General features: G+C 42.5%; 2 protein-coding genes across 2 annotated transcripts in view; one reads left to right on the top strand and one right to left on the bottom strand.

The window, feature by feature from the left end:
- Positions 1–5504, top strand: part of LOC146513145 (arf-GAP with dual PH domain-containing protein 1-like) — a 37774-nt gene extending 32270 nt beyond the window's left edge. Inside the window, exons 7-11 of the mRNA XM_085170119.1 lie at positions 1727–1810; positions 2044–2106; positions 3920–3991; positions 4071–4299; positions 4492–5504. Coding sequence (XP_085026245.1) covers positions 1727–1810; positions 2044–2106; positions 3920–3991; positions 4071–4299; positions 4492–4520 — 477 coding nt within the window. The 3' untranslated portion in view covers positions 4521–5504. The remainder of the gene's footprint in view (positions 1–1726; positions 1811–2043; positions 2107–3919; positions 3992–4070; positions 4300–4491) is intronic.
- A 2425-nt stretch (positions 5505–7929) lies between these two features.
- Positions 7930–11217, bottom strand: sox8a (SRY-box transcription factor 8a). Its single transcript, XM_085170118.1, has 3 exons — positions 10411–11217; positions 9413–9660; positions 7930–9319 (listed from the first exon to the last, which is right to left on the bottom strand). The coding sequence occupies exons 1-3, from the start codon at positions 10818–10820 to the stop codon at positions 8544–8546; spliced, it is 1434 nt and encodes a 477-aa protein (XP_085026244.1). The 5' UTR covers positions 10821–11217; the 3' UTR covers positions 7930–8543.
- Between the last annotated feature and the right edge of the window lie 1663 nt (positions 11218–12880).

Raw genomic sequence — 12880 nt, 5'->3', positions numbered from 1 at the left:
ATGCTGGATTAGCCAGTTGTTATACCAAAGGTGATGAAATATGCCAGTTGTAATACAAAATCATGTTCTTAGACAAAAGCGTCGAGTGTCAACTTCCTAAAATGCAGCCACACCTGTTGCTTGATTGAGGGTCACAACATTTGAATCTGACTCTGAGTAAATGTTAAGGACATGCAAATAGTGACTAATGTTTGCAGGCTCTCTTAGGTTAGGCCAGTTCATTGTTATTAAGGTGCAGGGTGTGTTCACAGGTGTTGTAGCCCTTCCGCTCCCAGAGGTAACGGATCAGTCCAATAAAGCTCCTGACAGGCACTTTTCTGCTCATAAAAGTAAATGGATGGATGATAATGTCTGCACACACTAACCCGCCCCTCCGCCCAACACCCACACCCCGATCTGCCACTGCTGCTGGTCACATAGATATCATTTGGAAAAACTGTAAAATATCGGCACTGAGCATATTCTGTGACTCTATATACAGTTATCCAGTGGTTAGAGCATTTTAAATGTTTTTGTTTGTATGACCAACAGTAAGCCTTCACCGGCCACTTTATTAAGCACACATTAGAAGGACTTTTACCTTAATTCCTAATGGGGTAGATTCATCTTGTCCTGCAAACACTCCTCAGTGATTTTGTTTCATGCTAACATGAAAGCATCACGCAGCGTTTGCACATAGATTTGTCGGCTGCACATCCGTGATGTAACTCTCCTGCTCCACCACATCCCAAAGGTGCTGGCTTGAGATCTGGTGACTGTTGAGACCATTAGAGTCCAGTGAACACAGTGTCACGTTCAAAGAACCAGTTTGAGATGATTTGAGCTTTTTAACGTGAAAGCAGCCATCAGAAGATGGCAACACTGAGGTCAAGGGATGGACGTGGTTAGCAGAAATTCTCAAATGGACTGTGGCATTTAAATGATGCTTAGCTGGTACTAAAGGGCCTAAAGTGTGCTATTACAGGACCATCACCAGCCTGAACCGTTGATACAATAACGAGCAGCTGAACAAGTATACCTAATAAAGTGGCTGTGAATGTGTAAGATAGTGATAGAGCTCTTAGACACTGCAGTAAATATGGTATCGTAAGCTATGGTTGCCCAATGATCAAGCCCAACGCTGAAAGATACAAACAAACACCGTTAGCTTACTGAACAACACAAACAATCATATCTGACATCTTATAGCCCTGCTATGTGTAAGATAAGCTGTCCATCATTACACTTCCTCCCTGAATACAATTCTGCACTTTAACCTTTAAACTCACGGTGTGTGTTCCTGAGAGTTTTACACTGCTGAGCCTCACGTTGCTGCTACGTCACTGGGATTTGGGGCTGAAACAGAATTAGAGGGAGACATAATCAAAGCTGAACAGATGAAAGAGAAGAAACGAAGAGGTTTTAAAGTCATTTGGTGGAGTAAGAATGACAGAGGGTGCACTGCTCCCTCTGCTGGTGCATTAGAGTTCCTGCCTGCTGTCACAGGAAGGGTTCACTGGGTTCATTCAGCATCCCTGTCACTCTCATGTTTTGTAGCGGATTTATCGACAGCGCTGCAGCTTCCACGCAGCAACGCACGCCTTGGAATTCATTCTGCTGTGTGTGACAGATACCTTCATCCAAAATCTGTTTTATTTACTCAGAACAGAAATGACGGATTAGAATGAATAAGATATGAAGTGTGGCAGGGCATGGTTCCACTGAGAGAGCTTTTTGTCCTTTGCAGGAGATGGTCGACTGGTTCAATGCTATCAGAGCTGCCAGGTTCCACTACCTGCAGGTTGCCTTTCCGGGAGCGAGTGACGAAGAGGTGAGGATGGTGTGATTTAAGCATGCGCATCGCTGTTACTGAGCTTATAGTTTAAAAAAATAAACGGCATTCTCAGAGGTGTCTGTTCATGATGCTTTTCTACTGCATGGCAGTCTTGACGCCTGTGATCCCACTGCACATGTCCATGCTGAAATAAGGGCAGTTTTTAATATTTCATGCATGCATTTTCCTTTTTCTTTACATGTTTCTCTTTTGTCTATTTGCTGCTCCAGCTGGTGCCCAAACTGACCCGAAGCTTTATGAAGGAAGGCTTTATGGAGAAAACGGGTCCAAAGGTTGGTGCTGTAGTCATCCCTCTATAGTGAACTAAGGATGATAGTATCAGTTACACCTGAGTTTCAGTGTTCAGGTGACCTAAATATGGCCAAAGTGTCTCCAGGTTCAGAGTAGTGCATTGGTTCCTAATTTTTTAGCCTCCTGGTTTCTTCTGCTGGAATTATTTTTAAGGTTTTGGAGGCTCAAGGGAGTAAATCTGTTCAGAATTCTGCAATAAAAAAGCGAAAACATTAGCGATTATAATTATTGTTCTTCTTTCTCATTCTGTGGACAATTACAACGATAAACCAGACTGACCTAATTGAGTCTGAGTAATGCCTAAAGCTAAGGTTAGCTGTGTGGTAAATTGTAATTAATTATTTAAGAAAATATGTAAGTTTGAAAATGCAGTAGTGAAAGTGATGCAGATTTCATTAACTGTAAATAAAAGATGGGCGTAATTTGTCAGTCTGAAAATGAAAGGGAGTTAAAATGCATTTTTTCTAATGGCCAGCAGGGGGCGACTCCTCTGGTCATAGCATATATCATAAATATTAAAAAATTACTTATTAATGTTGTCGGGTGAAGCTGGAATTTTGACTTTCATTAAAACCTGACCCGATAAGTGAAGGGTGCATGAGGCTAAGAAACTTAGGGACAGTGTACACTCATAGGCTAGCTACTTGTAAATTATAAAATCGAGTCACCCAAAAATCAAACCGGGAACATTGTTTATAAAATAAGCTTCATGTTGTATCCAAAAAGCTTTATTGCTTGGTTCTCCTATTTGGATTTAGGTTGCTCCAAAAACACGCTAGTGCACTCTCTCATGCCACTCACCCTACTGACTACACCTGCTATTGTTAGATTAAGTTTCTCTCCAGTATTTCTTTTACTGAAACAAACAAGGTATTAATTGTCTTTGGTGTTCTTATCCCTTGTTGCCAAAGCTGTGTAGACCCAGTTTTTTATAGTCACTTCCTGTTGACCATTAGAAAGAATGGCTTTCACTTTTTCAGACCAGGAAGCTCCATCCATCCTTTGTATACAGTCTATAGGCTGCAAGAAGAAGTATGGCTGTGTAGGAGTCATCTGCTCGCTCAATTTATTTTCTCAAATAGTTTCAGATACTAGTTTGGTTTAATACAGCATGATAAGATAAGATAAGATAAGATAACCTTTATTAGTCCCACACATGGGAAATTTGTTTTGTCACAGCAGGAAGTGGACAGTGCAAAAGTTATGAAGCAAAAATTAGAATACAATAAGAATAAATACAGTACACAACTGTACAGAATAGAATAAAATAAAATACTATATACAGTAGAATAAAATAGAATAAAATATACAATAAGAAAAAATAGAATACAAATGTTTGGTAACAATGATGGTAACTTTGTTAAAGTGAAACAAACAACAAAGCAGAATATGATTTAGGGCGTGGCTACTTTGTGATTGACGCTGCAGCATTTTTCAGTTTCTCAGTAAGAGCCAACAATTGTTAATGACATCTTGACATCTGATTCCACAAAACGGTACTTGACAGCCTAATAGTTCAAGTCACAGTCACTATGTAATATTTTATATACAGTATGTGTTATAAAAGCTATAAACTAAAGACGAAATTCTGGAATTTTGGAGCTTTTTTCACCCTAGTGGTAAAATTATGATTTTTTTCTTTACCTGTATTTGAAGCAGTTTCTTTGAGTTTAGGGAGGAGTGAGTATTGCAAGTTACAACAAAACTTCATCTTCATGTCTTATGATAAGTGACAAAATGTGCATTTGTCTCCCTCCTTTCAACAAATGTACTGTCTGTCTTACTCTGCGTTAGCACACTGAGGGCTTCAAGAAGAGGTGGTTTACGATGGACGACAGGCGGCTCATGTATTTCAAAGACCCTCTGGTAAGAAGAGCCCTGCATCGACCCAACCTTTTGATTTGGTTCATTTGTGGCTTGCTTAGTTTGTCTTTCTGTCCCTCAGGATGCCTACGCCCGCGGGGAGGTGTTCATCGGCAGCAAGGAGAACAGCTACACTGTCCTGGCTGGCTTGCCTCCGTCCACACAGGGCTACCACTGGAACCACGGCATCACCATCGTCACGCCAGACAGGAAGTTCCTCTTTGCCTGTGAGACCGAGGCCGAGCAACAGGACTGGATAGCCGCTTTCCAGAGGGTCATAAATCGACCAATGAGGCCACAGGAGTACGCAGGTCATTAAGTAAAACATTAGAGTCCTAAAATGGTTTATTTCTAAACACTGAGGCACACCCTGCATGTTTTGTTGTGGGGGAAAGGGCATGTGTAAAGCTTTAAAATCCTACCATAATATACGGACTATAAGCGCAACACGAAAATAAATGAATTTCCTGTTACTGAAAGTCGTTTTCTCTGTGTCCCTGCAGTGGAGGCCCATTTCAAACACAAGCCTTGAAATCTGCTGGAAACCAAGCGCTCAACTGGACCAGCCCGGTCTCATTCAGATCAGAGACGGCCCCAGCGTGCGACCACTGACCATGGCTAGAAGAGGCGGGGTGGGTCTTACGGGTCACGTGGGGTTTTAGGGATGGGCCGAGATGGGAAAACACGAAGAAAGGAAAGGAAACACCGGCAGGACTCCAGTCTGTCTCGTGTAGGAAGCCTAAAACTCTAACGGGACTCGAGGCCCCTCATGGGGTGCTCCAAGGCCAAAGGGTAGATGATGTCATCACTCTTGCGCTTACCAACCTTGTGTTGTACATTATCACATCAGAAACCCTTTCCTCTCCTCTCCTCAGCCATGTGGACCCCTCCCCTTGCAACAAGCTCCTCCTCCCCCTTCCCACCCAGAATTTTTTGTCTTGTGAATGGTTCATTCTGTCTGTAATCTAATGTAATTATGTAATCTAGAGTCATTTCACTGGTTGCTTAACAAAGACAATGCATTGTTAATTTATTGAATGTACAGTTTTGATGACAGTGGCTTATTCTGTGTGCGTGCGACGTTTTTCATTGAGGACACTGTGAGGTTGAACCTCCCGCACTAAAACCCTGGTAAACCTGAAATCTGCAAAGTGCTGTTAACAACAAATATGCATATGAAACACACAAACATACACACAACAATCTCTCAGTGAGCCCCTCTGCTGTTTCGGCAGCACGAGGTGGCATATCTGCATCCAGGCAGGGTTACCTTTCAAACCTCAATCTGACAGATGTTCTCTTATTTATTTGTACTGTTGAACATACTGAGTCATCGTAGACGGTTATCGCTGCTTTCCAGGATTGTAATGTGACAGGATTGTAATTTATATGACACTTCTACAGACGTTTCGTTTAATCTTTGCATCTTGTTTTAAAGACACATGGTTGTGTTGATCCTTAAATCACAGTGATAGTTTGTTTCATTATAAAATTAATACAAATGATCCTGAAATGAGCTGCCGGTGTTTTGGATTGTCCTCCGTGTTCCCTCTTCTCTGTTGTCTTTCAACAGTTTTCCACACACTGATTTGTGGAAATCAGTGTGTGAAACACAGATTTCCACAAATCTGCTGTTGCTTTCAAGTAACCTTGAATCCTGATTGGTGCACAAAAGTCTAAACTAAACCATGGCTGACAACAATACACAAATACACCTGTTGAAAGTACTGTCTTTTTGGGCATGGCTGCCAGTGCTCCCCAATTCTTCCACTGGGTGGAGCTCTTTTATCACCCCGCCACTGCTCACAGGGCGATGTGAATCATGTGGAGCATGTGGGGGACATTAATGTAAACTGAAGCAGTTTGTACAAACAGATGGCAAAAAAATAGACTGACACTTTAGTCCAGAAGGATACACTGATGGGAAATTACTGAAAGAGAGTTAGAGATCCATTCTTTTAACTTACAGACAAAACATACAAAGTCCACATCGTGAACAGCTACTGGACCTTCTTGCTCTGAGGCAGCAGTGTTAACTGTCAGAGTGAGAGGTAGTTTTATATTGAAATCGACACATCCTTATGTGTCTCTGGTGTCACAGGTAAAATATAATAATATAATCATATATTCTCTGACCGGTTGGAAAACGGTTGCAGAAGGTTGCTGACTGTCATTCAGTGAAAACGTTCTACTTTGGTTATTAGTCACAGTTGCCCATAGTTTGCATGGAAGACCCTTAATTGTCTGCAAACACAATGCTAGCCAATCGTGCAAACCAGAGAGCATTCAAAGTAACGTTTACTTTGAAGCCAGACGGTTGTTGTTTCTGGCTTATGACACACTTTTTAGAGTTTCACTAGCTCCTGTGTATTTCCGTGCTAAGTGTGGCAATCTGTTAGCAACCAAAATAATCAGCAACCAGGCAGGAAATGCACATTTTTTTCCTAGCAACCAGTGGTTGTTGGGGCGGGGGGGGGGGGCATTTACTGATATGTGTGAATATATAGGAATCGATTTCAGAGCAACTACCACCAACCTCCAGCAACCACTTGCCAACCGGTCAGGGAGCACAACAATTTTCTTATAGTTGCGAGATGGTTGTCGACTGTTCTCTAGGCTGGTGTGTGACTTGGACTTCATTTACTTGACCCCAGACTGTTACACATCTGAAACAGTGGAACACTTAATATCATATGGTTACTGATCACATGACTACAAATTCAAAACTGATTATTTGATTAGTAAAAGCTTGAGTGACATTTTTAAATTGATGACATATTTAATTAAAATCACTAGAAGCTCAAACGCTATTTGAGAGTTAGCCTAGTTTTTGAGCTCCCATTTTGAAAAAAATGATACAAAGAGGTAGAAGCAGGGACTGAGAAGCCTTAAAAAATAACCTTGAAAGTTATTGAGTAGGAAAGTCAATTTCTGGTGTTTTTTTTCCACTCTTTTTCTCTTGGAGAACTTCAGAAATTCCAGCTTCACAGTTGCCATCGAATGCAACACTATACCCAGAGTCAAGGGTGGTGTGAATATGCTCGTGTCTCTCTTAGTGAGAAAGCAAAATGTCATAATTCCCATCATGTGGACCTACTTAAGACATATACTCACCACAGGGATCACTGAATGAAATGATAGATGTTCAGTTCCCTCCTTTAAACTCAAACAGCCTGAATTTTCAAGTGACATGTTAGACGCTCGGTTCGTTTTACAGTAGATGGGGCTCACTGGTCAGCAGCAAATGGAGCTTGGCATGTGTGAAGTTGCACACTCACCACAGAACAAAGACTTAACTGAAGGTCTGTTGGTGCAAATGTCACCTGATGATCTCGCCACTCTTCCACAAACGTCCGCACGTTGGCTCCAGGGCCGTACGCACATGTGAATAAATCAATGTCTCTTCTGTCTGGCGCCCTTGTTGTCGTTGGCACCTGGGTTGTCACGGTAAACTGCTGAGACAGGGAGCCACTGAGCTGCAGCAGCCGGCTCGGACCCACACAGGAAGTGTTTAAAAACGGGTGTGTTTGTCCTAAAGATATCACAGTCACTGAGTGGCTGGAACATGTGGCAAACATTCATTCTCGGTGAACCTGCGGCTTCACAGCACTGCAGTCCTTACATGGACATAATAAGCACAACCTCAGCTTCATTTTTGGTTATTTTTTATTGTTAGTATAGCATGTCTACACAGCCATTGAGTGTAGGACTTGTTTTTACCCAAATAATTCTTTAATAATTTGTGTGTTTTTTGTGCGGTGCCTCTGTGAAAACCTTACGCAGCTGTCCCGCCTATCAAACCTTGTGGCTGACGGACAGGACAGCCGCAGCTTGGACTGTGAAATTAACTAATCTCCTCACAGGAAACTCAGCAGGAGCAGCTGTCACAGTGGAAATGAAGCAGCAGGAGGGACCGGGTCTGCAGAGAACAACTGATAGGACCACGAGGGGCTTCAAAACTCCTGCTCACAGGTACAACTTCCTTTTACGAAAACTACAGATTCGGCAAAACATCTTTTATTTTGTCCAACTATCATACATAACCACAAAATGCAACACATGCTATACCAAACAGTGAAGCAGGCGTGGGCCTTTAAGGCTTGCAGGTCTCCCGTTTTTAAATCTAATTAAGAAAAGTTACAATCTCCTGGTCATGTCGATGTAAATCACATTCTTACTGGTGAAGGAATAAGAAGCCCTTTGGAAACGCGTCACTTTCCAAGTGACTTTAATAAAAGTGTACAAAAATTAGGAAACTATTTAAGTTTTAGTGTGGAAAAGTGTTATAAAACGCCCTGTCTGAAATAGGTGCTACTTTCATGCTGAAATTTCATTAGTGTGGCATTTCAGTGGAACATTTTGGTGTCCAGGGTGGGTTTAAATGTCACTCTGCAGGTGTTTGTGCTCAAAGTGGACAAAAACGCTAAAGTTTTTTTGCCTGAAAATCAACAAATGCAGCAATATATGACGAACTATGTGAGTTACGGCCGGCAATGATCATCAATGTTCAAAGATTTTGGTCTGTTAGAAGTCAGTCTATATATTTTTGCCTTCTTCAAGGCCTGGTGAGGGTCGTATAGATGGGTGGCTCCCAGCCAGAGGGAGGACTATGAGTAGGTGGTGCCAAGGCCAGGCTGTTGATCAGTGGGGTGGTGTAAGACCTGCGGGAGGAATGAAAGTATGGGTACTGATACAGGCTGGCGGGGTAACCAGAGAAAGCGCTGTAGAAGCTGGAGTTTTGAAGGTCGGTGTAGTCTGACTGGTTGGCAGACGAGGAGGTGGTAGGGGTGGAGGAAGGACAGACGCCCGTACCCAGGGATGTATACTCAGGTTGGTGTGATGGTGGTGGAGGACTTGAGGAGTTGTAGTGACCCGGGCTCATCTGCTCAGTTTTAATCTGAGGTTTTTGGCCGCCATCCTTGTGCAGCCCGTCGGTCTCACAATTGGAAGAGGGTAGCGGCATTCCAGCGGAAATCCCACCAGACATTTTGGACGTCCAATTTTGGATGTTGGGAGTGTGACAGTCGGTGCTGGGTGGGATGAAAGTACCGGAGGGGTTGCTGGTGTCTGGCGGGGTTAGAACAGTGGCACCGTGGCTGTTTGGAGGCAGGTACTGGTCGAGCTCGTGAACGTCGAAGGCGTCGATGGTGCCGATGACGTCAGTGCTGAGCTCAGAGATGTCGACGTTACTGAAGTCAATGTTCTGACGGTTGGGAGGAGGAGCAGCGCTGGAGCTCATTGTGTCCACAGACTGACGGCTCTCGTGTTTGGGTCCCATGTGCAGGTCTGTCTTAGGGGTGGTGGGAGGTGTTGGAGGCCCGTGAGACTGACCTAGAACACAAAATCAAGTGAACCTTAATCAACTTTTTCACATTTAACTAAAAAAAGGGAAAAGAAAAGAAACGAGTATCACAGTGTCATCACCTGTTCTGTCTGAATGGTAATGCTGCTCCACCTCCCCTGTGCCAGCCAGCCTGGCCACACCCGGGTCCATTTTATATAAGCCCTGCTTCTGCTGTTGGACCAGCGCAGGTCTGCAGTCGCCCTGGTCCGGTTTATTGCTCTTGCGTCTCCGAGGCTGGTACTTATAGTCTGGGTAGTCTTTTTTGTGTTGCAGCCTCAGCCTCTCGGCCTCCTCAACAAAGGGACGTTTCTCTGTTTCAGAGAGAAGTCTGAGGAGGACAGGGACAAGTCAGAGAACAACTGCTGGTGTTTCAAACACAGCAGGAAGCAAAACAAACAGACAGACTCCTAGCTTCTTTCATCAGTGATGTCAATAACTACAGTTATTCACATAAGTAATCACATAAGAACGCTATACATGTTACAGTTTTGTGTATTTTCCATTTTATTCTACTTTATATGAATACTCCCTCACAGAAATACCCACTTACATACTTACATAAGTGCATTAATGCAGGACTTCTTTATTTTACTTAAATAAAGAATATGAATATTTCCTTTTCTTATAAAATCTACAGTTACTGAGACATGACCAATGAACTAGCAGTTGTTTTTTGTTTTGTACTATACAGATAAAGCCACAATGAAGTGGTTCCTCAGTGTGTATTACCACAACCACAAAATGATATTCCCGCCATAATAGCTTTGTTTATGCACAATCTGCAGGTTTTCTCACATTTTACTGGAATTCTTTCTTCTTTTGGTTTGTTTCAGTGAATAAAAACAGGCCTGTCATGATATTAGATTTACATTACATAATCGTGGTAATGAAAAAAAAAAAAGGGGGGAAACACACAGTAACATAGTAATTTAAAAAAATCTATTGAATTCTACAAAAATGCAAATGCATGGAGGAGTCCAGCGTCTGTAACTCCAGACCTACAGATCAGTCATGTTCAGTCAGCGCAGTGTTTCAGTACTGTGCAGGTGTTCATCAGATGAAACTCAGGTGTACTCACCGCCACAGCTTGCCCAGCGTCTTGCTGAGCTCAGCGTTGTGCAGATGTGGATACTGGTCCGCCAACTTCCTCCGCGCTGCCTGCGCCCAAACCATGAACGCGTTCATAGGCCGTTTCACGTGAGGTTTACTCTTCAGCCCCCTCTCCCCCAGACTGGGCACAGGCACCAGCGACCAGTCGTAACCTTTTAGCACCTGCGACACAGCGTCGCGAATGCAGGTGGGGAACCGCTCGTCTTCCGAGCAGCTCTCCAGTTTGGGCGTAATCCCGGGCGGGCGCGCTGCCTCCTGCGCTTCGGGCCTTACCGGAGAGGCCGGAGACTCTGAATCCGACCCATGCTGGGACGCAGACCCGTCGGTTCCCGCTGGACTGCATGCCTGCTGTGACAATGGCTTGTTCTCCTCAGTCATGTTTGGTGCTGCAAAGATCTACTGACCCCCACCCTGCAAAATCCCAAAGAGCTCTCTAGTTGCGTAAAGGCGCGCGACTTTGTAGAAAGATTGTAACCCCGCGTAAATAACCAAAATCCCGGATTTGGTCTGTTGAATTTTTCCATTCCATCTCACATCCTTCTCCAGGACCAGGCAAAGTTTGACGAGGGACGGTTACATTCTACTCTTTGTAGCACTTTAGAGCTCATGTCACTCCACCCCTCTTCTCCTATTGGCTTGTGCAAAGCTTGAGTTTCTTCAGAGCCCCTGAGTAGTTAGTCTAGTGCTGTGATACTGCACACTTTGGTATCCAAGTAAATCCAAGGCCAGTACTGACACTAATACTGACTCTGATTCTTTTCTCTTTTAAAGCAGGGGTCCCCAATCCCAGTCCACAAGGGCCGGTGTCCCTGCAGGTTTTAGATCTCACCCAGGGTCAACACACCTGAATCACATGATTAGTTAATTACCAGGCCTCTGGAGAACTTCAAGACATGTCGAGAAGGTAATTTATTCATTTAAATCAGCTGTGATGGATCAAGGACACATCTAAAACCTGCAGGGACACTGGCCCTCGTGGACTGGGATTGGGGACCCCTGTTTTAAAGCCAGCTTAACTAGGGGAGAGCAGTATGTCATGAATCATTCTGAACACATATTAATGACCAAATCACTGTGATTGCTACTTTCCACAATAATTAGTTACCACATCAAATCACTTTCATGTATTTCATGTATTTTGAAACTGGGTTTTTTGAAACCATTGAATATAAAAGTGCCTGTTTGTAAAGGACTTTGGGTCAGCTTCTCTTGTTTAAATGTGATATAGGCTATAAATTAAAAAACATCATAGGCAACACACAAAGATTCAGATATTTTCTACAGTTCATGTCTGAGATATATTTTTTCAGAAAAATAAAGCAAAAAAAATTTTTTTTTAAATTGTTCAGTGGGCCACATATTGATGTGATACCAATACCACAGTTGTTATTAATAAAAACAAAACAAAAAAACATCAGCACCACCTTCAGTAAGTAAATGTAAATGTATTCCTTTATTAAAAATAACTGCATGCACATTTATTCTCTTTTTTGGGTTCTATGAGGTGTGAAAACCTGTTCCACTGCTTGCCTTTCAATTTCTTTTTCTTTTTTAGAGCTATTATTGCCGACCTAATTCCCAGATGAATAACTGATTTATTTCATTGTTCAGAAGCTAATCTTTATTCTTCAGCTGTTATTTTCTTTTTAAATGTATCGGTAAGCACCTCATTACTCTTTATACTTTACAAAACAACATCGTTTACTGCAAGCAGGTGACAAGTTAATGGAAAAGTCAGTCTAAGGAGCTGAGCTACCACACGTCCACAGAGAAGCCTCAGTGCACCTCGGTGTGGATTCTACAAGTCTCTGGAAAACTACTGGAGGGATGGAACATTATTCTTCCAAAAGATATTCCCTCATTTGGTGTTTTTAAAGTGTTGGAGAGCAGTGCCGCTCCAAAATCTTCTTCTTTCGGTTGGTTCTTGAGACACCTCATGCCCTATGGTCAGTTTGGAGGAGACCACTCCCGTTAGGACGGAAATGTTTCATCATAGTGTAAAGGTGTTCTTTCAGAACAACTCTCTGTTCATTTTTAGTGAACCTTCACTGTAAGACCCAGAGCGACTGCAGGCGGAGTAAAGAAAGTGTAGAGAAAGCTAGGAAAAACATAGAAACAAGAGTCTTTATTCTGCTAAAATTCCACTTGTATTCCTTACCTATTGATAAAAACAACAAATTAGTTAGTTTGCTTAAAAAATATTATCCCAACTTGCCCGATGAGGCTGTGATGGATGAAACTCTGGATGTCAACAAGACTGTGATTCAACAGATTTCAAAAAGTTCAGTGTTTTTTATTGTAATTGGTTTTGATAATTTTTGTCTTGCCTCTGACATATGCCCTCTATTTAATAATAATAATTAAAAAGACCAATATTAACAATGAAACTAATAAAAAACTAAACTACAATAAAAATTTCTCATACAATAAAAACGAAC

This window comes from Neolamprologus multifasciatus, chromosome 8 (genome assembly GCF_963576455.1).
Source record: "Neolamprologus multifasciatus chromosome 8, fNeoMul1.2, whole genome shotgun sequence".
Taxonomy (NCBI): Eukaryota; Metazoa; Chordata; class Actinopteri; order Cichliformes; family Cichlidae; genus Neolamprologus; species Neolamprologus multifasciatus.
Note: the sequence above shows the minus strand (reverse complement) of the source record. Positions and strands in the feature narration are given on the sequence as shown.